Raw genomic sequence first — 24864 nt, forward strand, 5'->3', positions numbered from 1 at the left:
CCTTGTCAACCAGGAATGTATCTTGGTCAACCCAGCCAAGATAGAGGCAGTGATGCGGTGGGAAGTGTTGAAGTCTCCATTTGAGATTCGTAGCTTCGTCGGTTTGGCAGGATATTATCGGAGATTCATTAGAGACTTCTCCAAGATTGTTGTTCCTCTCACTAAGTTGATGAAGAAGGATGTTGTGCTCAGTTGGGGGCCTGATCACCAGGCATCATTCAAGACTCTTCGCCAGAGACTGTGTGAGGCACCAATACTTGCCCTCCCTGAGGGGGTTAGGGATTTGTGGTCTACTACGATGCATCCATTACAGGGTTGGGTGTTGTGTTGATGCAGAGGGGGCATGTGATTGCATATGCTTCGAGGAAGTTGAAGCCCCATGAAGCGAAGTATCCCACTCATGATTTGGAGTTGGGGGCGGTGGTTTTCGCTCTCAAGATTTGGCACCACTATCTTTATGCTGCTCGATGTACCATTTACACGGACCATAAGATCCTGAGATATCTTATGGATCATCCTAACCTAAACATGAGGCAGATGAGGTGGTTAGATGTAGTGAAAGATTATAACTGTGGCATTTTGTATCGTCCACGCACGGCCAATGTGGTGGTCGACGCCTTGAACCGAAGGGCGGTTAGTAGCCCGATTCAGGATGTGTGTATGAGGATGACTGTGATGACCCCAGTGTTGAAAACGATCAAAGAAGCACATTCGGAGGCCATATACGAAGAAAATCGGAAAAGTGAGCGGGTGATTGGTCAGATTTCAACATCTGATATCGACAGCAAGGGGCTTTTGACTCTTCACGGGCGGATTTGGGTGCCTTATGCTGGTGGGGCTCGACGGGAATTGATGGAGGAGGCCCACAAGTCGAGATTTTCCTTTCATCCAGGGGCTACCAAGATGTATCTTGACATGAAGCATAGTTACTGGTGGCCGTGTATGAAGAGGGATGTGGCCTTGTTTGTAGAGCGATGTTTGACCTCTCGGAAGGTCAAGGCCGAGCACCATCACTCTCACGACAAGTTGCATCCCTTAGAGGTTCCACTATGGAAGCGGGAGCAGATCACCATGGATTTCATTACAAAATTTCCGAAGATCGCGAGGGGTTTTGATGCTATCTAGGTGATAGTGGATCGTTTGATGAAGAGTGCTTACTTGATAGCCATAAGTGAGGGCTCTTCTGTAGAGAAGCTTATTGAGATTTATGTTCGAGAGGTGGTGGCTCTGCATGGGGTGTCGACTTCAACTGTATTAGACCGGGATGTTCGGTTTACTTCCAGATTCTGGAAGTGGTTTCCTGAAGACTTGGGCACCTTAGTATTGCCTATCATCCACAGACCGACGGGCAGAGCGAGCAGACTATTCAGCCGCTCGAGGATATGTTGCGTGCATGCATCAGTGATTTTGGTGGGAGTTGGGACTCCTATCTCCTATTGGCTAAGTTTTTTTATAACAACATACAATCATGCCAGCATTGGCATGCCTCTCTTTGAGCTTTTGTATGGGAGGAGGTGTCGGAATCCTACTGTTGGGGAGAGGTCGGCCAGAGAGTCATGGGGAGCACGAAGATAGTGCTAAAGATGACCGAACTTATCCAGCAAGTTAGATAGATATTTTTGACGGCCTAGAGCCGCCAAAAGAGTTATACGGATTGGCGACGCTCTGAGCTTGAGTTTCAGGTGGCAGATTTGGTGCTTCTGAAGGTATCACTTTGGAAGGGTGTTATCTGCTTCAATAAGCGAGGAAATCTGGGCCCCAGGTTTATTGGCCCTTTCATAGTGTTGGCCCGTGTAGGCAAGGTGGATTACCGGTTGGAGCTGTCGGAAGAGTTGAGGCTGATTCATGATGCCTTCCATTTTTCCCAGTTCAGGAAGTGTATAAGTGATGAGACAGCTGTGATTCCTTTGGAAGACATTCAGGTCGATGATCGCCTGAATTACATCGAGAGGCTTGTGGAAATTCTGGATCGAAGAGTGGACACTTTGAGGAACAAAGTAGTGAACTCGGTCAAAGTTCAGTGGCAACACTGGAAAGGCTCAGAATGGACGTGGGATCCCGAGACTGAAATGCGCGAGCACTCTCCTGATTTGTTTTCTGAGGCTGACTTCGTGGGCGAAGTCTGATTCTAGTGGGGGAGAATTGTAACATCCAATTTTTAGGTATTTCCATTTTAGCCCTTGGCCTAATTAAATTTTACAATATTAGTCCCTTATTGTTAAAAGTCTTGCACTTCAGCCCGTACGTTGGGCGTACGTGAGGTACGCGCAACATACTTGTGAGAGACCTGGAACGCGAAAGCCATACTAGTACATTGGGCGTACATGCGGTATGAAGTTCGTACTAGCTCAGGCTTTAAACCCTTAATTTGAGGGTTTCACCCCTATTTAAAGACATGAACTCACCTTTGGACCTCCCATAATCAGCCTCCACTCCCTTTTAGCTCGAACCCTAGCCTTGAAAGTGGATCTTGGAGTCTTTTTGGTGCTTTTGTGCATTCTTGTTAAGAAATAAGGTCCTTGAAGAAGGTGGTGTTGCTTGCAAGCTTGTGGATCTAGAAACTACATCATCTTGTGCATCTTTTGAAGGTATAAAGTCCATACATTGCTAATGCTCTTCTTAGATCTCTTTAGATGGGTTTTTTATGAGCTTTTTGTCCCAAAGCTTGGACCTTTGTTAGTATGGGGTACTCCAGAGTATTTTAGTTGTCCTTTTAGATGTATTAGAGTGCTTAGATTCATAAAAATGGTTGTTGGATGGTCCCTTTCCAGCCATACCAGAGCTTGGTGGTGTTAAGTATGGATTAAGTTTGGGTTTTAAGGTTTAAGCTCTTTTCAGCCATGCAAAGACTTAAAGTTATGGGCTTTATGGATTAAGACGTTCTAAGGAGGTCAGATATATGTTTGGATTGCATGTCTTAATGATTAAGACATTTTGGAGTGATTTGGGGATCAGACAACATACACCCAGCGTACTTCTGGCTACGCCCAATGTAGCCAAGCCTGACCCCGACCCACCTGAATCTTCAAGTACGTGGCGTGTAGGAGGAGTGTACGCCCAGCATACGCGTTGGGCAGTTGAATTTTGTTGACTTTTGACTTTTGGTCAAAATTTAGGGTTTTGGACCATAGAAGGGGCAAAATGATCTTTTTGCCCTTAAAGGGCATAGTTTTGGGATTTGAACTTGTGAGTTGTGTTATGGACCTTAATTATTAATTAGGTTTAATAATTGTGTTATTAGGCAGAGTCTAGTTTCGGTAGTTCGGGTGTGAGATTTATTTGTCATCAGTATCAGGTGAGTAACCTCACTTATTCTTACATGTGTGGTAGAATAGTTGTATTTGTGAAGACCAGCTGGGTCTAACTGTTATTATTGTGTTATACTGTTTATGTGTGACTGAGACTACAGATAGTCTCCAGGGTTGTTGATAACCCACAGGGTGTGCTGTTTGCCCACTGGGACTGCTGATAGTCCCCAGGGTTGCTGATAACTCATAGTTGTTTATTTATGCTTTTTTGTATGTTGTACCTTGGGGAACTCACTAAGTTTCATGCTTATAGTTGTTGATTATATGTGTTTCAGGTACTTCTGAGGATCGCGGGAAGGCTAAGGTCTGATTATACACACACGCTGGGAGATTTGTTATTGGGCATTTTGTGGCACTGTTATAATACCTGTTTCTTAGCATCGAGACTTATACTATAATTGTGTTTATTATGAATATAAATTATGAAATATGTTGTGATAAATTATGCCTAATTAAGTGTTCTTGGGTAAAAGAATTGAAACTTTAGGTATTATAGTTTAGATGATAGTTTAAGAATCAAAAATGTGTGAAATTTAGCAAAAACAAGGACTCACGACGTGAGCAAGAGAAGCTCACAATGTGATAGTGTACGAACGGTGATCGAGTTACGTAAGTGAACAGTAGTAGTAACCTACTTTGATGTCTCACGACATGGAAAGGGGTGCTCACGACGTGAGCAAAGTGTAATGCCTGATCTTATTCACGAGCAGACCATAAAAAAATAATTACGTCTTAAAATAGGGGCATTCGAATCCAAACCTAAAAACACACACCTACGATGCGAAAAAACCCCAATCAAGCCCTAGAAGTCATTTCTTGAGTAGATTACTTGATTTAAGCAACCAAATTGTGAATTAAGGTAAGAATTATTCGATGTTAATTAGGTTGAGATGTTATGATTAAAAGATAAATATTAACTTAAATAAGGATTTTGGAAAGTATGTTGATTAAATGAGAAACAAGTGATATGATTAGAGAGGTCAAGTGTAAAAGTGAGATGATTGGTGAAATTAATAAGATGAATGTATGAGAATGTATTAATCAATGAGATTATTGAGATGATTATACGATATTGTATTTAAAGAAGAGTTAGTGATGATGACCGAAATTATGGAAACGAGCATTCCATATGAGATTATTGAGTTGATTTCATGAAATTGTATTTGAAGACGAGTTAGTAATGATGACCGAAATTATGGAAACGAGTATTCCATAATCAATGAGTATTGATCATATTACAATCTCCATATGAGATTGTCGTTGTGAGAATGAAACAAATATCATAATTGAGAAATACTATCTCAAATTAACCGGATGGAATTGATACATTATTATGACAACAATTATTGCTCACTAAGCATTATGCTTATATTATTGATTGTTTATATTCTCAGGTTACAGGCATAAGGATCAAGGGGAGGCAGTGGAGGTGTAGTCGTGTTTTGAAATCAACTTTTGAAACTTAACTTGATTTTGTAAATATTGTTTTGTAAACCTAGCTCAGTACTGTAGTGTTTAACTATGTATGATATTAACTTGTGAAAAAGGTTAATGATATGTACACTTTTGTAATAAAAAATAATAAAATAAAAATAAATAAAAAATAAAAAATAGTGTACTTATTTTAGTCGGGTGTTACAAGTGTGATATTTGTGATGATGATTTGTATTTGACACTTGTGTTTTTTTCCGATGACTTGGTATTGAACAATATTTTGGGTAATTTAAAAAAGAAAAATTTTGTTTGAAATTTGAGGTGTTACAATTTGGTATCAGAGCCCTAGTTTGAGGGATTTCGATGAACTCTAGGGTAATTCCAAACTCAAACTAAGGATCTGAAGATTTTCATAAATTTTTTTTAAAGAAATGAAGATTTTTACAGGAGAAAAACCCAGTGAAACAGTGTGTACAATCAAGTAGAGCTCGAGCGGTAGTTTCCCAAAATATCTCAATTTATATTATGAGTAATGTAGAGCTGATATTTTATGAGCTGATAGAATTGCATGCTAGTTAGTGGTAGGCTAAGGATCCTGTAGGAATGGTGTGATAGGGTTGCCTGATTTGTGATGCCTTTAGCCTAAGAGTTTGTTCTTATAAGATTGAATATGTCTTTGTTATTTGCTTGGTGTATGCTATATAAATGTAAATAGTTAGTACTTTATAGCCTTAGAATGCCGGATTTAGCCTTTCTTCCTGTTCCTTGTTCGGTTGTGGATTTGAGGTAGAATCATTTATTCAAATGTATATCGAGTCTCGGATTGTATACGATTGGCATGCATAAAACAAATGGCGAGGACATCAGAGATCTTGTGAGGCGGAGCAATGCTGGGGAACAGTCTAGAATGAGTGCCTAGATGCTTAGTAGTGGTTCCGAGGAACCAATAGGGCGAGTATATAGATGATCTTGATAAATAGAGTCCTTGTGACTTAGGGTCTTGAGAGGACGACTTGAGACAAATACGGGTTGGTGTGGAAGGTAGTATTGGGCCCGTAATACTGAAAGCAACGGATCCGTACACGGCTCAAGAACAAATCTTAAGGAACGAAGGAGATTACAGGAGTGTGTGGATGTTTGTGTATGCATTTTATCCTGATTCTGATGGGTTTTCTTATGTGTTTCAGTATGGTGGTTCCCCGAGGTTCAGACTCCAGCGACCCCGAGAGGTTGAGTGCCAGTAATGATGAGATTCGTAGCATTGTTGCCGCCGAGGTGGCCGAAGCAAACAGAGGGGCAATTACATAGATGTTTGGGTCTATTAAGACCATGGTGATTGAGACTTTTGATGAGCTCTATGCCCCCATCACTAAGGTAGTTGCTTCTACAGCCACCGCAGCTGTTGTTGCTTCAAGACTGCAGGGGTGATTCGTTGTGGTTCCAGGAGTTCAACAACATGAAGCCACCCGAGTTTCATGGGACCCAAGATCCGATTGTTGCGATGAGATGGATTTTTGATCTTGAGGGTTGTTTTTACACTTGCTCTTGTCCGAAGAATCTGAGGGTTTGTTTTGCGCTGAATCTGATTCGCTTGGGAGCGAAAGGATTGGTGGAAATTTGTGACAGCTAATTATACCCTTGTAGAGCGTTCTATGGTGACCTGGGAGAGATTTACTGAAATGTTTAGGGATAAGTTTATACCAGTGGTTGAGAGAGAGAGAGAGAGAGAGAGAGGTTGGCCCATGAGTTCCTATCTCTCAAGTAGAAGACAGAGACGGTGACTGAGATCACGAGGATGTTTCATGAGAGGGACTTGTTTTGTCCTGAGCACGTGTCTATAGAGCAGGCATGTGTGAGTCGGTATCTGGGTATATCTGAGGACGGATATTCGTGAGTTCGTGGCGAACACTTCATATCGGACATTGGCTGAGCTGCTGACCAATGCTAGGAGGAGAGAGTTTGAGATGGAGACCCAGACTAGAGATGAGAAGGATATCCAGGTGAGAGATAGGAGACCAGTGTAGTCGCAGTCGGCGACTAAGCGGTCTAAGCCCACTGACTCGAGAGCTAGAGGCCAAAAGAGCCGTACTTGCGGTAATTGCGGCAAGGGGGATAAGGGACCCTGTCGATCTGGGACTGCTTGTTACATGTGTGGCAATGAGGGGCGTTGTGCTAAGGATTACCCCAAGGGATTTTGGGTTTGATTCAATTCCAACTAGACGGATCATTTGAGGGTCGAGTGTCCTCAGCTTGTATATTGGACGGTTCAGACTCCGGCTCCTGCAACCATGCGTATTACTAATGGCCGGCAAGGGAAGGCCGAGGCTCCGAGGGCTCAAGGAAGAGCATTTCAGTTCATAGCAGAGGAGGCCATAGCAGCTCCAGATGTCGTGGTTGGTATAAACTAGATAACAAACTAACCGAAAAACATAAAATAATATAAAAATGTTTATACAAAAATCATTTAATATCATAAAACATATATGAAAAATGACTAATTAAATAAAGACCCGATATAGTTGTATTTATACTACCGTATTAATGTACGATTTGTGTTTCAAAATGACTAATTAAATGATGGAGTTTTATAAAAACATTTTTGATAGATGAAGATAAATTAATTAATTTTTTAAAAAAAATATTAGAATTAAGTTAACCATTGGATATGTCATTTATTTAGATATCAAAATTAGTTATAAAATTAGTTATATGATGACATGTCAACATTTTAAGTTATAAGATGGGTTAGCCACTGCAAACGCCCTAAAAATATGATCATTTTTATGATTATTACTAGAATCTAAGTATTTTCTAGAGTAAATTAGAGTTTTGATCCCTATTTGTTTGACACCAATATACAATTTTAGTCCAATTTTTTAAAAATGATACGAGTTCTCCTCATTGAAAAGTCAACCAGGGTTGGCCTCTTAGCCAATTATCGTTAATCTCATTCTTTAAATGCTTGCACAATGACCATTATACCTCTATTTTTTTCTAGAATATTAACATATTTACTAACTTTAAGGAGAATTTGTGAACAGTTTGAAAAAGGCCTAAAACAAATAACAACTTGATCGGTCAACCGTTTCAACCACCAACTTGCTCTATATCTCTCTTACTCATGTCAACTGCAACGCTTGCAACTCTGTCGTTGGCTACCGACTATGCCACCGAGTGAAATAGAACAAAATCACCTATCTATTTGTTATTGGCGACAACTCTAAGGAAGATCACCGATTACAATAAAACGTAATTCCAAAGAGATTATAATCAACAAACCCATATCCACTTATGTATTGCCACTACCCCATCTTTATCTCCTTATCTTATGTCATCCTCTGATTATCCTCTCATCACTTATAACTCACTTTCAACTCCAGTCGATACCTAAATTTAATAAAATATAATGGAAAATCCTTCTTACATTTTAATGTGAAAATTATACATTGTATATCATTGCAATAACAAGATCATGACTAAATTGGTTCCATAAGGATTGTAATAAAGAAAATGTGTATTTCTAATTGATGGAATACATGGTCCTAACCGATGGTGAAGACTGTTAGGACGATGGTGGTAGGAAAACTAATACCACCTAATAACGAGTTCAAGGATGGGGAATAAGGTGTTAGGAAAATATAATCCAAAATTACACGAAATAATAAAAAGTAAAATTTGTATACTAGGCATGTGCTTAACACAATTTACTTAAAACAAAATCGCCTATATAGGTGTTTGTTTCCCATGATACAAAAGTAGAAAGCAATTCTTCTAGATTGCTCGAACCCTCACTTGGCCTGAATTATACCTTGGTTGCAGCAAAAGATGTAAGAAGCGCAAGAGAGAAAGAGGAGATTGTTTTGATTCATGTGGTGTAACCTAAACAGTCAAGGAGATGCTCTATTTATACTGTGAATTGTAATTGATGTCATTAAACATCAAAATGTAACACTCAATTAAATGACATAATTCATATATCAAAACCAAAATCTATTATTAATAGCCTTTAATTCGGGTTTGTAACTATTAAAAAAAAAAGAAATATTTGCAAAAAGGTCCTTGAACTTTTCTGGTCGACCGGTGGTGCATTCGTACCCGCAGAATGTGCGCTCGCACACAAGTTCAGTGAACCGAAGCCAAACTGGCTCGCATTTGCACCGTTGCGTGTGCGCGTAAGAGAGAGTCTTGGTTCTATAAGTCTTACAAAGATAACTAGTCGTTATAGTTATAAACCCATGTTCTTTTCATACTCCCACTAATGTGGGATGAAACAAAATCTAATTAACTTATTTTTAATCTCTTTCAACTATCTCATTTTGACAAGTAATTTTTCATTCTTTTTTAATCCGTTTTGGACGTATGATATATCAAAACAAAGGTATCACATAGGTGAATACGAATATATAATCATTAGTCAGTTTTGATTATGTTTAGAGTCTAAAATTTATGTTAAAAAATGGAAAAACCTCATTTTTGGAAATTAGTAAAACTAATTTTCCAACATAAGGGTATGTTAGGGTAAGTGGGGCCTATTTCTTTATTAATTAAAAAGCACAAAATGACAAAAATATAAGCAATATTGTCATTTTACATGTATATATTTAACACGAGGTCATTAACAGTAACTGGTTAAGGGAACAACTTGATAGATTTTGCAACCACAAAAACTACTCGCATCAAAATTTTAAACTTTGATCAAAATTGTAGTTGATTGGTGATTAGACCAAAATTGTAGCTTACTCTATAATCTAAAAGTTGATTGAAATTATAATAAATAATTTGATATTCATAATATGTATAGATGATGTTTTTATAAATCAATCACAATCAAATACATGTTGATGACATTATTGATCTAAATGACGGTTGAACGATATCTCTACTATGTGATTTCATAAACTTCTTGTATGCAATGTTTATCTTTTCCAATGACTTGTTTAGTTTGATTACATATTTGTACTTTTGTTTTTAAATATAAATTTTATTCCAAATATATTGCATATATGTTTTATGATATTAAATGATTTTTCTCTAAACATTTTATAATTGTCTTGTATGCAATGTTTAGCTTTTCCAATGACTTGTTTATTTTGATTACATATTTGTACGTTTTGTTTTTAAATATAAAATTTCTTCCAAATACATTACCTATATGTTTTATGATATTAAATGATTTTTATATAAACATTTTTATATTATTTTATGTTTTTCGGTTAGTTTGTTATCTAGTTTATACCAAACCTAATTTTTATATTATATTTTCAATTATTAGCTATTTTATTGAATTTCGATTAAAAGATTTAAAATTGCAAAATAAAAAAAAACCATATTATGAAACAAAACATGAAACCGCAAGCCAAAACCACAAAATTTTAGCATTTTCCTCTCCATATCATTTGTTTTGTCTCTTAATGAGTTAATATCAAAATAAGAAGATGTTGAAACTTGCATCTCTCTCTAAGTCATTACATGTGTCTTGACTTAAAGCTTAAGAGTGTTTGTATTATTACAAGAAGAAGATTAGCATCTTATCAAGTTGGCAAAATGCTTTTGGATACTTTTAGAGAGCTTCTTCCTTGGAGCTTAAAGTCATCTTCATCAACTTCCTATGTAGCACTTGGTTCCTGGTATGTATTTTATTTAAGTAATTTTGCATTTTTGGCCTGGGACTCGGCAAGTTAAAGGCCCAACTCGCCGAGTAGAAGTGGGATGAGACGCGGGATTTAAGTATGGGACTCGTCGAGTCGGGTCCTGGACTCGACGAGTAGGCTCTGTCTGGACAAAACCCTAATCTGAGGGTTTGCACCCTATTTAAATAACCTTATACAGCCTACATCGCCCTTTTATGCTCCCAGAAACCCTCCATAGCAAACCCTAAGTGTTTTGGTGCAAGATCTAAGGCTTTTGAGTGATTTTGTGGGTTTTTTATCACAAGGAAGAAGGAAAAGCATAGAAGGATCAAGAGGAGACTGAAGGATTCGAGTTTGGTGCATCATTTGCAGTGTTTGAAAGGTATAAAGACTGTACCTTGCTTGCTTATTCGTTTGATCGCCTTTTTGGGGAGATTTAGGGCTTTTATAAGCCATTCTTGGTAACCAACCATGATTGCAAGCATGGTTGGGGGTTGAGGCTTCAGATCTAGGCCCATGGAAGAGTTACAAGGCAGAAAAGGGCAGCTTTTGCACCCGTGGAAGCCACCATGCAACTTAAGAGCCTCTTTTAGAGCCTTTTTGGCTCAAAGTCTCATGCATGCACGTAAAGTTTGTAACTTTACGTGCTAGATCGAGTTTAGGGGCCTAGATCTATCATTTGGACAAGAGTTGTACACCAGAAATCGAAGGAATAGACTTGGTACTGTATCGACTCGGCGAGTCATCCTTGGGACTCGGCGAGTCCGAGGTTTGACTTCTTTTCTGTTATGGTCCAAGAGACCCAGTTGAGCGAGAGAAAGGCTTTAGAGGGTCCAGGGGAGTGACCCAAACGTATTGGGATAAGCCATAGTCCTGGAGTTCATAGGACTCGGCGAGTGCATGAGCCGACTCGGCGAGTCCAAGGCAATCTCCCAACTCTTGAAGATGAACTCGACGAGTTGTTCATACAACTCGGCGAGTCGAGGACAGGACGTGTTCATGGGATGAAGATGGACTCGACGAGTTTCATACCACTCGGCGAGTCGGATGAAGGTTCATCCGAGGTTGTGTTAGAAGGAGAACTCGTCGAGTCGTTGCTAAACTCGACGAGTAGAGATGTGGATGAGGACAGTTGAAGAGATAGGGACTCGACGAGTTGGCGGCCCAACTCGACGAATAGAGACGTGGAAGAGGACAGTTGAAGAGATGGGGACTCGATGAGTTGGCGGCCCAACTCGGCGAGTCGGGTCAACTGGAAGTTGACTTTGACTTTGACTTGGACTTGGTCAGGGGTAAATGGTCATTTTACCCTAAGAATAGATATCAGACTCTGATTAAGTGTTTTGTGGGGATTATAGCCGGAGGATTTCCGGAGCAGCAGCAGACAGAGATTTCCCGCACAGATTATCAGCAGCTACTCGTTCGAGGTGAGTTACCTTCCAGTAGCGGTGGGTCTATGGCCACAATGCCGGCCCACTAGTAGGAGTTGTATGTTGGATGATTGTCTTTGTGATATTCATCTAGGTTGCTACTACCTGATATGTTATATGTGATAGTAGTAGAGTTCGGTTGTTAGGACCGAAGGGTAGGTCAGACACCCCAGATATGTCTGACAGTATGTGATGATATGTTTATATGCTGGCATGATATGTTATATGTGATAGTGGTAGTAGGGAGGGAATAGTCCCCAAGTTCGGTTGTTAGGACCGAAGGGTAGGTTGGACACCCCAGAAACGTCTGACAGTATGTTTACGTTATGATATATGTGATAGTAGCAGTAGGGGGTGGAGTAGTCCCCGATGTTCGGTTGATAGGACCGAAGGGTAGGTCATCACCCTAGAATGGCTTGACATAGGTAGGTCAGCACCCCAGAATGGCTTGACACCGGTAGGTCGGCACCCCAGAATGGTCGTACTGGGTAGGTCGGGCACCCCAGAATTGCCCGGCAGTATGAATGTGATATGTTTGTATGGTATGTGGTATGATGGGGGAACTCACTAAGCTTTGTGCTTACAGTTTTAGTTTTGGTTTCAGGTACCTCTTCGTCTAAGGGGAAGGAGCCAGCAGTGTAGCAGCGCATCACACACACACACATGATTTCTGCATGGAATTTTCTGGGATTGTACTCTGATTGATTTTACTTTGACATTATGATTTCAGACACATTGTTATAGTTTTGTTTGCAAATGATATGGCATGGGAAATGTTTTGGTAAACCATGTTGAGAATTACTTAATTTTAAAAAAAAAAATTGGGCTTGGAAATTGGGATGTTACAAGTTGGTATCAGAGCCCTGGTTTGAGGGATTCGGACACACCCTCGGGAGTGTCTGGACTCAAACCGAGGGATTTAAAAGATTTTTACAAAGAAAATGGTTTTCTAAAATCTGAGTCAAAGGGTTTTGAGAAAGAACAAGGTGTGTGATGCGTGCGACCAGCCGAGCTCAAGTAAGTTTTCCCCTAAGATACCCATACTTGTTATAATAAGTTATATGATATATGATTCTGAGAACTGCATGCTAGATTAGGGCTAAGGATCTAGGAGGATGCCTTGTATGCCTGATGTATATGATTCTGAGAACTGCATGCTAGATTAGGGCTAAGGATCTAGGAGGATGCCTTGTATGCCTGATGTATATGATTCTAAGAACTGCATGCTAGATTAGGGCTAAGGATCTAGGAAGGATTCTTTATATGCCTGTTGTACGAGCTGTATGCTAGGACTGTTTAGTCAGCAGTAGGATAGACTGATTAGGTTATGCCTGATGCGGTCACTCGATGCACGAATGCTGCTTGTTTTGTGCTTAAGGGGTCCTGGCTAACTTTATCTAACTAGTAGGCGGATATGTAACAGTACTCGCAAGCTAGTTAGGGAAGGGAAGTGGGGACTCCTAGTGCAGCTGATGGCGGAGAGTTAGTCGGAGAGTGCCCTAAGAAAGTCTGGGTTGAGACCAGTTGGAAAGGGATAATGGTTAAGGGACTTGGCAAAGTCGAGACAGTCCTTGAGGATAGTACGGATAGATGTGGAAGGTATTATGGGCCCGTACTACTGGAAGCAGAGGATCCGTACTCGAATCAAGGAAGGTTGAGACGGAACCGGGAACCTTGGAGAGTGTGTTAGACCTCTCGAGAGTATGTATGATCCTGACATTTATGCGTGTATTTTTTTAGTATGGTGACCACGCAACATGGAGCAGGAGGTTCCGGATCAGGATCAGGATCAGGCTCGGGTGCAGGATCCGAGCAGGTTGATGACGGGCTGCGTGAGTTCATCGCGTCTGAGATCACGAGAGGCATTCTTGAGTCGACCCCGGTCATTTTCGGGTCGATCAAGGAGGGGATTGTTGAGCTGATGGAGGATCGCCTCCGGGCATTCAGGAGTGATATGGCGTCTAGCCAGACGAGTACGCGCACACTGTCCTTTAAGGACTTCCGTGGGAGTGGTGCGCCGGATTATCACGGGGTGAAAGACCCCATCGCTGCCAGGAGATGGATCGCAGACATTGAGTCTGCGCAGTTGACGAGCTTCTACCCGGAAGGGTCGAAGGTCCGCTTTGCTGCGGGATGTTTGAGGGATAGAGCTAGAGACTGGTGGGAGTCGATTGGTGACTCATTGGGAGCCCCAGCCGTCGAGGCCATGACGTGGTCAGATTTTGTGACCAGATTCAGAGCTGAGTTTGCGCCGGCTGTAGAGCTTCAGCAGCTGGCCAGAGAGTTTTTGGATATGAGGCAGACTACGGAGACTGTGGCTGAGATCACCGCCAAGTTCCGGGAGAGAGCATTGTTGGTACCCCAGTATGCGGGGGATGAGGAGATGCGGAAGACCCGCTACCATGATATGTTGAGGGCTGATATTCGAGAGCACGTCAGCTACTCTGCCTGCCCGACCCTGGAGTCCATGATTGCCAGGGCGCGGGAGAGGGAGCTCGATTTAGAGCACGTGAGGAAGAGGAAAGGTTACAGGGGTTTCGGGAAAGAAACCCAAGGGATCCGACGTTAGGTCGAAGGGCCAGCCGGGCCAGAGCCGCTGCAGGAAGTGCGGCAGGCCGCATGAGGGAGCTTGTAGAGCAGGATCGTCAGGCTGCTACAAGTGCGGCAAGACGGGGCACTTTGGCAGGGATTGTACTGCCCCCGCCCCCACAGTACAGATGACAGGCCTGATTTGCTTCCATTGCAATTAGAGGGGCCACAAAAAGGCCAATTGCACGAGATTGACAGCAGCGTCAGCAGCAGCGCCAGCAGCGGCGCCGGTTTCAGCGACAGCGCGGGTTGCAGATGGCCGAAAGGCCAAGACAGAGGCTCCAGTGGTGCAGAGCCGAGCATTTCAGTTGATAGCCGAGGAGGCACGCGCTGCACCTGATGTAGTGACGGGTATGATTCCTTTCTTATGCTTTTATTTTATGGCGTTGTGATCTTGATATGTTATGTATGTGCTCTGTTTAGGATCGTTCCATGTGAACGGTATCCCAGTTCAGGTATTGTTTGATTCGGGTGCTACCCGATCGTTTGTCTCTCTTGCGCTTAGCAAGAAGTTTCCTGAGTCGGCGGGCACGTTGGATTGCCCTCTAGAGGTCAAGATTGCGGACGACCGGTCAGTGCGAGCATCAGAGGTCTACCGAGATTGCGTCCTGCGACTGTTTGAGGAGCGTTATCTGGTAGATCTGGTTCCCATACCTTTGCGGGAGAACAAGGTTATTATCGGTATGGATTGGCTAAGCCCCAATGGGGCAGTGATTGACTGTGCGCAGCAGTTGGTGCGGATCAGGACCCCAAGTGGGGGAGAGCTGGTGATTCAGGGCGAGAGGCCACAGCAAGGACCAGCTTTATGTTCAGCAGCGAGGGCTAGGCGTTACCTTCAGCAGGGTTGCGCAGGATTTGTTGCCTATGTGATGGATACCCGGGAGATGGGTAAGGCAACGGTGAGCGATGTGCCCGTGGTACGAGAGTTTGCGGACGTATTCCCCGAGGAGTTGCCTGGGATACCTCCGGAAAGGCAGGTAGAGTTCAGGATTGAACTAGTCCCTGGTGCGGCTCCGATAGCCAAGGCATCGTATCGGTTGGCTCCTCCTGAGATGCAGGAGTTGTCTACATAGCTGCAGGAGCTGTTAGACAAGGGTTTCATTAGACCGAGCAGTTCACCCTGGGGAGCCCCGATTCTATTTGTGAAGAAGAAGGACGGGTCGCATCGGATGTGTATAGATTATACGGGAGCTGAATAAGGTAACGGTGAAGAACCGTTACCCACTCCCGAGGATTGATGACCTCTTTGACCAGCTACAGGGAACATCTTGGTTCTCCAAGATTGATTTGCGATCAGGGTATCATCAGATGAGGGTCAGAGAGGAGGATGTACAGAAGACTGCGTTCCGGATGCGCTATGGCCACTATGAGTTTGTGGTGATGCCTTTCGGGCTCACCAATGCTCCTGCCGCATTCATGGACCTCATGAACCACGTGTGCAGACCGATGTTAGACCGGTCTGTGATAGTATGTATTGATGATATCTTGGTTTACTCCAAGACGCGAGAGCAGCATAAGGAGCACCTGCGAGAGGTTCTGGAGACTTTGAGAAGGGAGAGCTTGTATGCTAAGTTCTCCAAGTGTGAGTTCTGGTTGCGCGAGGTGCAGTTTCTCGGGCACCTTGTCAACCAGAACGGGATATTGGTGGACCGGCCAAGGTTGAGGCCGTGATGAGGTGGGAAGTTTCGAGGTCTCCATCTGAGATTCGGAGCTTTCTAGGATTGGCAGGCTACTATCGGAGATTCATTCAGGACTTCTCCAAGATAGTCGTGCCCCTGACCAGGCTGACGAGGAAAGTCGTGGTCTTTCGTTGGGGGCCTGAGCAGCAGGCCGCATTCGAGATACTGAGACAGAGATTGTGCGAAGCGCCAATCTTAGCCCTTCCAGAGGGCATAGAGGATTTTGTGGTATATTGTGATGCGTCCATCTCAGGTTTGGGGGCGGTACTGATGAAGAGAGGGCATGTTATTGCATACGCTTCAAGGCAGCTGAAGCCTCACGAGGCGAATTACCCGACGCATGATTTGGAGCTGGGGGCTGTTGTTTTTGCCATCAAGATTTGGCTTCATTACCTCTATGGTGTTCGTTGTACCATTTACACGGACCACAAGAGTTTGAGGTACCTCATGGATCAGCCGAACCTGAACATGAGGCAGCGTCGGTGGCTGGATGTGGTGAAGGATTATGATTGCGAGATCCTCTACCACCCGGGGAAGGCCAATGTCGTGGCCGATGCGCTTAGCCACAAGGCAGCGCCAATCAGGGACATCTGTCTGAGGATGACAGTGGTGACTCCACTGTTGGAGCGGATCCGGGAGGCTCAGCAGGAGGCTATGAAGGAGGAACATCGGAAGAGCGAGCGTATAGTAGGCCAGGTTTCCTCCTTCGACTATGATAGCCGAGGGTTATTGACTCTTCACCATAGGGTGTGGGTCCCTTATCATGGAGGCGTGCGCTAGATCCTGATCGAGGAGGCCCACAAATCCAGATTTTCTATCCATCCCGGAGCGACGAAGATGTATATAGATCTTCGTCCTGATTATTGGTGGCCCTGCATGAAGCGGGACGTAGCATGGTATGTGGAGCGGTGCTTGACCTGCAGGAAGGTCAAGGCCGAGCACCAGAGGCCTCACGGCAAGATGCAGCCGTTAGATATTCCCTTGTGGAAATGGGAAGATATTACCATGGATTTCATTACCAAGCTTCCCAAGACTGCACGGGGAATGGATTCGATTTGGGTAATCGTGGATCGGTTGACCAAGAGTGCCCATTTCATACCGATCCAGGAGAGCATTTCGGCCGAAAAGTTGGCCGACATCTATATCCGAGAGGTGGTAGCTCGACACGGAGTGCCAGTTTCAGTGATTTCCGACAGGGATGTGCGGTTCACTTCCAGGTTTTGGAAGAAGTTTCATGACGAGCTGGGTACTCGTCTGCATTTTAGCACCGCCTTTCACCCGCAGACGGATGGTCAGAGCGAGCGGACCATCCAGACGCTAGAGGATATGCTGCGGGCATGTGTTTTAGACTTCGGAGGTAGCTGGGATACCTACCTTCCGTTGGCGGAGTTCTCGTATAATAATAGCTATCATGCGAGTATTGACCGTCCTCCCTTCGAGATGTTATACGGGAGGAAGTGCAGAACCCCGATCTGTTGGGGTGAGGTTGGCCAGAGGGTCATGGGGAGCACCGAAGTGGTGCTCAAGACGACAGAGAGGATTCAGCAGGTTCGGAGCAGACTTCAGACTGCTCAGAGTCGGCAGAAACGTTATGCCGACAAGCGCCGATCGGACCTGGAGTTTCAGGTCGGGGATATGGTTCTCCTGAAGGTGTCGCCATGGAAGGGCGTCATCCGATTCAGGAAGCGGGGCAAGTTGGGTCCCAGGTATATTGGACCCTTTAGGGTTATAGCCCGGGTGGGCAAGGTGGCATATAGGTTGGATCTGCCAGCCGAACTCAGTCAGATTCATAGCACTTTTCACGTCTCCCAGTTACGGAAATGTTTGGTGGACGACTCGGCAGTGGTACCATTAGAGGATATTCAGGTCGATGACAGCCTGAATTACATCGAACGGCCTGTAGCGATTCTCGACCGGAAGTCGAAGGATCTGAGGAACAAGAGGGTCGAGCTGGTAAAGGTGCAATGGCAGCACCGGAAGGGCTCGGAATGGACTTGGGAGCCGGTGAATGAGATGATGGAGCATTACCCAGAGCTTTTCCAGGAACGAGCAGCAGACTTCGAGGACGAAGTCTAAAATAAGTGGGGGAGATTTAAGTAATTTTGCATTTTTGGCCAGGGACTCGGTGAGTTGAAGGCCCAACTCGCCGAGTAGAAGCGGGATGAGACGCGGGATTTAAGTATGGGACTCGTCGAGTCGGGTCCTGGACTCGACGAGTAGGCTCTGTCTGGACAAAACCCTAATCTGAGGGTTTGCACCCTATTTAAACAACCTTATACAGCCTCCATCACCCCTTTATGTTCCCAGAAACCCTCCATAGCAAACCCTAAGTGTTTTGGTGCAAGATCTAAGGCTTTTAAGTGATTTTGTGGGTTTTTGATCACAAGGAAGAAGGAAGAGCATAGAAGGATCAAGAGGAGACTGAAGGATTCGAGTTTGGTGCATCATTTGCAGTGTTTGAAAGGTATAAAGTCTATACCTTGCTTGCTTATTCGTTTGATCCCCTTTTGGGGGAGATTTAGGGCTTTTATAAGCCATTCTTGGTAACCAACCATGATTGCAAGCATGGTTGGGGGTTGAGGCTTCGGATCTAGGCCCATGGAAGAGTTACAAGGTAGAAAAGGGCTGCTTTTGCACCCATGGAAGCCCCCATGCAACTTAAGAGCCTCTTTTAGAGCCTTTTTGGCTCAAAGTCCCATGCATGCACGTAAAGTTCGTAACTTTGCGTGCTAGATCGAGTTTAGGGTCCTAGATCTATCATTTGGACAAGAGTTGTACACCAGAAATCGAAGGAATAGACTTGGGACTGTATCGACTCGGCGAGTCTTCCTTGGGACTCGGTGAGTCCGAGGCTTGACTTCTTTTCTGTTATGGTCCAAGAGACCCAGTTGAGCGAGAGAAAGGTTTTAGAGGGTCCAGGGGAGTGACCCAAACGTATTGGGATAAGCCATAGTCCTGGAGTTCATAGGACTCGGCGAGTGCATGAGCCGACTCGGCGAGTCCAAGGCAATCTCCCAACTCTTGAAGATGAACTCGACGAGTTGTTCATACAACTCGGCGAGTCGAGGACAGGACGTGTTCATAGGATGAAGATGGACTCGACGAGTGTTCATACCACTCGGCGAGTCGGATGAAGGTTCATCCAAGGTTGTGTTAGAAGGAGAACTCGTCGAGTCGTTGCTAAACTCGACGAGTAGAGACGTGGATGAGGACAGTTGAAGAGATAGGGACTCATCGAGTTGGCGGCCCAACTCGACGAGTAGAGACGTGGAAGAGGACAGTTGAAGAGATGGGGACTCGATGAGTTGGCGGCCCAACTCGGCGAGTCGGGTCAACTGGAAGTTGACGTTGACTTTGACATGGACTTGGTCAGGGGTAAATGGTCATTTTACCCTAAGAATAGATATCAGACTCTGATTAAGTGTTTTATGGGGATTATAGCCGGAGGATTTCCGGAGCAGCAGCAGACAGAGATTTCCCGCACAGATTATCAGCAGCTACTCGTTCGAGGTGAGTTACCTTCCAGTAGCGGTGGGTCTACGGCCATAATGTCGGCCCACTAGTAGGAGTTGTATGTTGGATGATTGTCTTTGTGATATTCATCTAGGTTGCTACTACCTGATATGTTATATGTGATAGTAGTAGAGTTCGGTTGTTAGGACCGAAGGGTAGGTCAGACACCCCAGATATGTCTGACAGTATGTGATGATATGTTTATATGCTGGCATGATATGTTATGTGTGATAGTGGTAGTAGGGAGGGAATAGTTGTGACAACCCGAAAGATATTCCGTTAACGTATCTCATTCCGTTAATAAAAATTTCATTTTTATTTTGGGTTTTCCGTTAATTTTCAAATTAAATAATTCATTTAGAATTATTATTATAATTTCGTATGTGGCAGAACGAAATATTTATTTGAGTGAAAACACTCTAAATAATCTTTTGAGAATTTCTAGACTACGACTAATACGGGTAATGGTTATTTACCCGGGTAGAATATTAAGCTCCGTTTAATGTCCGTATTGGGTGTATTCCCACCGGGTCACTAACTCTAGTCACACATAAAAAGGGTGGAGTGACCACCATTTGAGCTTTTCCCACACTTGAACTTTCTCTCTCTACTTTCTCTCTCTAAAATCGGATTTCTCTCAAGGATCTTCACTTTCAAGCTCCAATTTGGTAAGTGATCCTTCCTAACTAGTGGTTTATCCTAACATGCATGCAAATCCATGTCTTAAACTCTCAAATGCATCAACAACTCGTGTTTACGGTTTGGGGAGCCTCCCAAAAACCGTAAACTCCTTCAATGGGGGTGTTGAAGCCCCAAGACCCTTCCAAACATCTTCTAATGCTTAGATCCTTACATGCATGGAGTTAGATCCACAAGATCATGAGTTTTTGGCCATGAACATGAGTTTACGGTCCTTGAATATTCAAGAACCGTAAACACCCTTTAATGGGGTTTTGATGCTCCTTAACCCTTCCAATGGATGTCTAATGGCCTTGAAACTTGTTTGAATGACCTTAGAACCCTAAAACATGTCCAAAGAAGTGTAAACATGAGTTTACGGTTTGGAAACGTCTCCCAAAACCGTAAACACCTTCCAAAGGTGTTTTAATGCTCCAAACACTTTGCATGGCTTGCATTTGAGTCTAGAACTTGCATGAATGGCCTACAAACCACCAAAAACACTTGGAAAATGGACAAACATGGGCAAAGGTGGGTTTACGGTCGTAAACCCATGTGTTTACGACCGTAAACTCCCCAAAGGTGGTCCAAGGACCGTAAACCCTTGAGTTTACGACCGTAAACTCCCCAAGGGTGGTCCAAGGACCGTAAACCCTATTTCCAAGGCCATTTCATGTCCCGATCACTTTCTAAGCCATAGAATCAACCTTAGAACCTTCCCGTGTGCAAGATGAGACCTTGGATCACTCAAACCACCACACCCATGAGTTTACGGCCGTAAACTCATGGGGGATATGGTCTTTGGACCGTAAACTCCCTAAGGGTTTACACTTGAAGAGTAAACACCTTATCTAGGCCCTACACTCCTTAGATACAACCCTTATCATTCCTAACACTTGAATTGAAGTGTTTTCGTGCCTCGGAGTGTATTATCCTACTATCTTGGTAAAAACAAAGTCTAATTAGATACAATTATGTATCTCTTCATGTTACATAGGAACCTCACGCGTGTTCAAGCCCTAAACTGATACATAGCATCTAAATCGGCACATTCTCGTCAGGTGAGTTCATACCCCTACACCATTTTCTGTGTTTTTCATGTTTTCAGGGAGGGAATACAAGCAAAAGTACAAGGAAACTTGTACTCAAATCTGTTATTTCGTATAACATAACTACATGTTCAATATGTTTTAAACATTGAAAATCCGTTTTAACCAACCGTCTAACTCGTGGAGTTAGTTTTCAAAACAAATTGTGAAACTCATTATAAAATGTTATATTTTTACATTTCACAAGGATTTCGTGTCTTTTCATAAACCGGGACTTTCTATACTATTACTTGTAAAACTCATTATTCTTATGATTGGAGACACGTCCTCGGTAACACTCCACAACGGATACGAGAGTGGAGGACTACTCCCGTAACCAGAATCTCTTGGAGGGAGAGCGTGACTTGAGTGTATAGATCTATACGGGACTGACTACCCCGCACCCTGCTGCTAGCTACAGTTGGATCGTCAGGTCCATGGGTGACAAAAGTCATAAAATGACGATGGACTTCTTATTGCCATGTCTAGTCTATTGTATGGTTATGGAACTCGCAACGTAGATAATGAAGATTTACTGATAAAGTAATAACGAACCTAGTGAACTAACCTCCTAGTAATAACTGTCTTTGATTACTACTAGTTCACTACTTACTTATTAGTTTTGTGTACGTGTCAAAACTAATACGCTTACTACGGGATACCAGTCATTCAGTGTGTTTCACTCAAACGATACAAGTATGGTAGGTACTTGTACACATCATTTCAGAATCGATAACCAATGAAAGCTCAACATAAGAAAACATAGGGTTTTCTTGGGATAACGAAACTTTTCATAAACAAGGTTGTATGGTACATCGAACGAGAAATCAAATCATATTTTCATAAGGAAATTTGCAGGATTTTCTTAATTCAAATTGTGTAACAAAGGGATAACCAAAATACTTTTATAAGAAAATACGGGATTTTCTTGGATATCAACTGTTCATGAAACAAAAGGAAACTGAATCTTTTTTCCAGAAAACAAACCGCTTATGAACTCACCAGCTTTATGCTGATATTTTAAAACTGCTTGTATTCTCAGGGCATCCATAGACAGGTACTCCTGCTAACCTTTTGAAGAAGACGGAGCATATAGAAGACTCGTCTTTACTTTTGTTCTAACCTATGTATCTAAGAAAACTTGTAGTACTTTATTTTCAAACAAATGTAAAACTTTCTTATGTAATGTAATGGTTGTGTTTACTTTGCTTGCTATATACATTGCTTGTGATACTCTACATGACGTCACATCCGCCCCGGAACGTTTCCGCCATCGGTTTCGGGGTGTGACAGATTGGTATCAGAGCCCTTGTTTATAGTGAACTAAGTATACCGAACCTTACATGGTATACAACTATAAACACTAAGGGGCCTAAGAGCTCTAACTAAAAGTATGCTTTTAAAAAAAAAAATAAGTATTTTTATAAAAGTATACAAGTATTCCCGAGTACCGAAATCCGTAACGCGAAGAGAACAAAGCATAAGTAATTTGGATGTTGTGCACTGTAGTTAAACCTGGGCAGTTATGTAGTCATGTCTAGGGTCAATATAGCCTGATCAACTATATTCATTCGAGACACGGCCAACATGTGCTTGGGAGTGACTGTGGTGTATAGCAGGCCTATAACTTACCTAATAACCATTCAACATAAAATACTATGGGAGTATCTTAGTCCGAACCAAATACCTCATGGAAATCCGTCCGAGTGTTACTACTCATTCCTCCTTTAGCGATAGTTTACTTACTTTAAGTAATGTTCCTGTCCTATCGCTTAGTAGAACACTCTAAAAATCATTATGAGATATATCCTTGTTTCATATCTCTAAATTCCATCCTCCTCTTTCTTGGTCATTTCAGATCAAGATGCCTCCCCGAAGGAGATCTACCAGGAGAAACAACGACACTCCTCCACCACCGCCTCCTCCCCAATTTGATCCTGTCATGTTTCAGGCAGCTGTTACTGCTGCAGTGGCTGCTGCCATGTCACAAATGAATCCCGGTGGATCTGGTGGTCAGGGAGGTGGTATGCATCCTCAATTACAGGAAGGTGGTCAGGGACACCAAAAGGAGTGCTCATATAAAGACTTCATGAACGCAAAACCCACATCTTTCGACGGCAAAGGAGGTGTTATTGCTCTGACTCAATGGTTTGAAAAGATTGAGTCCATATTCGAGATTTGCGCAGTCTCCGAATCCAACAAAGTGAAGTACGCCGCTTGCACTTTCCTCAACAAAGCATTAACCTGGTGGAACGGCCGGGTCAAGTCCTTAACCCTGCCAGTGGCAAATGCCATGGGTTGGGACAAACTGAAGGAACTCATGATAGCCCAGTATTGCCCACGGGGCGAGATGCAGAAACTCGAACACGAACTCTGGACCCTAAAGATGAAGGGTTCTGACATTGCCTCCTACACTTCTAGGTTCGAGGACCTAGCACTCCTTTGTCCGGGAATGGTATCCCCGGAAAGCAAAAAGATCGAACGATTCATTTGGGGGCTGACCCAGCCAACCAAGGGAAATGTTTTGTCTGCGAACCCGGAAACCTTCGATAGCGCCAAGTGTTTGGCACAAATTCTGATTGATCATAGCGACGATCCCGAGGAGATAGCCACCGCCTCTGATCCGGCTAAAGGGAGCGGTGAAAACAAGAAGAAATCCTGGAACAAACGAAAGGGTCAGGGTTCGCAAGGATCCTCAAAGAAACAGCAAACTGTAGCGGTCCACGCTGCTACTACCCCTGTTGTTACTCCTGCCGCTCAGACTCCTACCAGCAGGTACAATGGCACCCTTCCTCGGTGTGAAAAGTGTAACTACCACCATAATCCCGGCCCGTGTCGGGAGATGTCATGCACAAACTGTGGCAAAAAGGGGCACACGATGCGATTCTGTAGAACCCCAGCCCAACCAACAAATCAAGCCTCTGGAGCGGGTGTTGGTCGAGCCTGCTACAGCTGTGGGGAGGTCGGACATTTCAAGAGGGACTGTCCTAAAGCAGCAACAACCAACAACACCGGAAGAGTTCTAACAATGGGACAAGAAGAGGCAGTCGTTGACCCCACCGTTGTCACGGGTACGTTTCTCCTCGACAACTCTTATGCATGCATTCTTTTCGATTCTGGTGCTGAAAGGAGCTTTGTTAGTCATGCATTCAAACAATTTCTTAAGCAAAAATCCCAACCATTAACCGAAAAGTTTACCGTCGAAATGGCTAACGGTGAGAAAGAGAGCACTAACGAGATATACGTAGGGTGTACCCTATCCTTAAACGACCGTTCATTTCTCATTGACCTTATGTCAGTCTCCATAAAGAGCTTTGATGCCATCGTTGGCATGGATTGGTTGAGCCTCAATCGTGCAGACATCCTTTGTTTCGAAAAAGCTATCCGTCTCAATCTTCCTTCGGATGAAACTCTTGTAATCTACGGGGATAAACTCAGTTCAAATCTTCGCATCATTTCGTGCATCAAAGCCCAGAAACTCCTGCGGAAGGAGTGTTATGCATTCTTAGCCCATG

The 24864-nt window shown here is 43.4% G+C and overlaps 1 protein-coding gene across 1 annotated transcript; it reads left to right on the plus strand.

The window, feature by feature from the left end:
• Positions 1-528: 528 nt before the first annotated feature.
• On the plus strand, positions 529-6050 carry LOC145112323 (uncharacterized). Its single transcript, XM_079048498.1, has 2 exons — positions 529-962; positions 5930-6050. Exons 1-2 carry the CDS (start codon positions 529-531, stop codon positions 6048-6050), a joined length of 555 nt encoding a protein of 184 aa, XP_078904624.1.
• Positions 6051-24864: the final 18814 nt, after the last annotated feature.

The sequence above is a fragment of the Lactuca virosa genome, chromosome 5 (genome assembly GCF_052849685.1).
Source record: "Lactuca virosa cultivar CGN04683 chromosome 5, Lactuca_virosa_CGN04683_v6, whole genome shotgun sequence".
NCBI classification, from domain to species: Eukaryota; Viridiplantae; Streptophyta; class Magnoliopsida; order Asterales; family Asteraceae; genus Lactuca; species Lactuca virosa.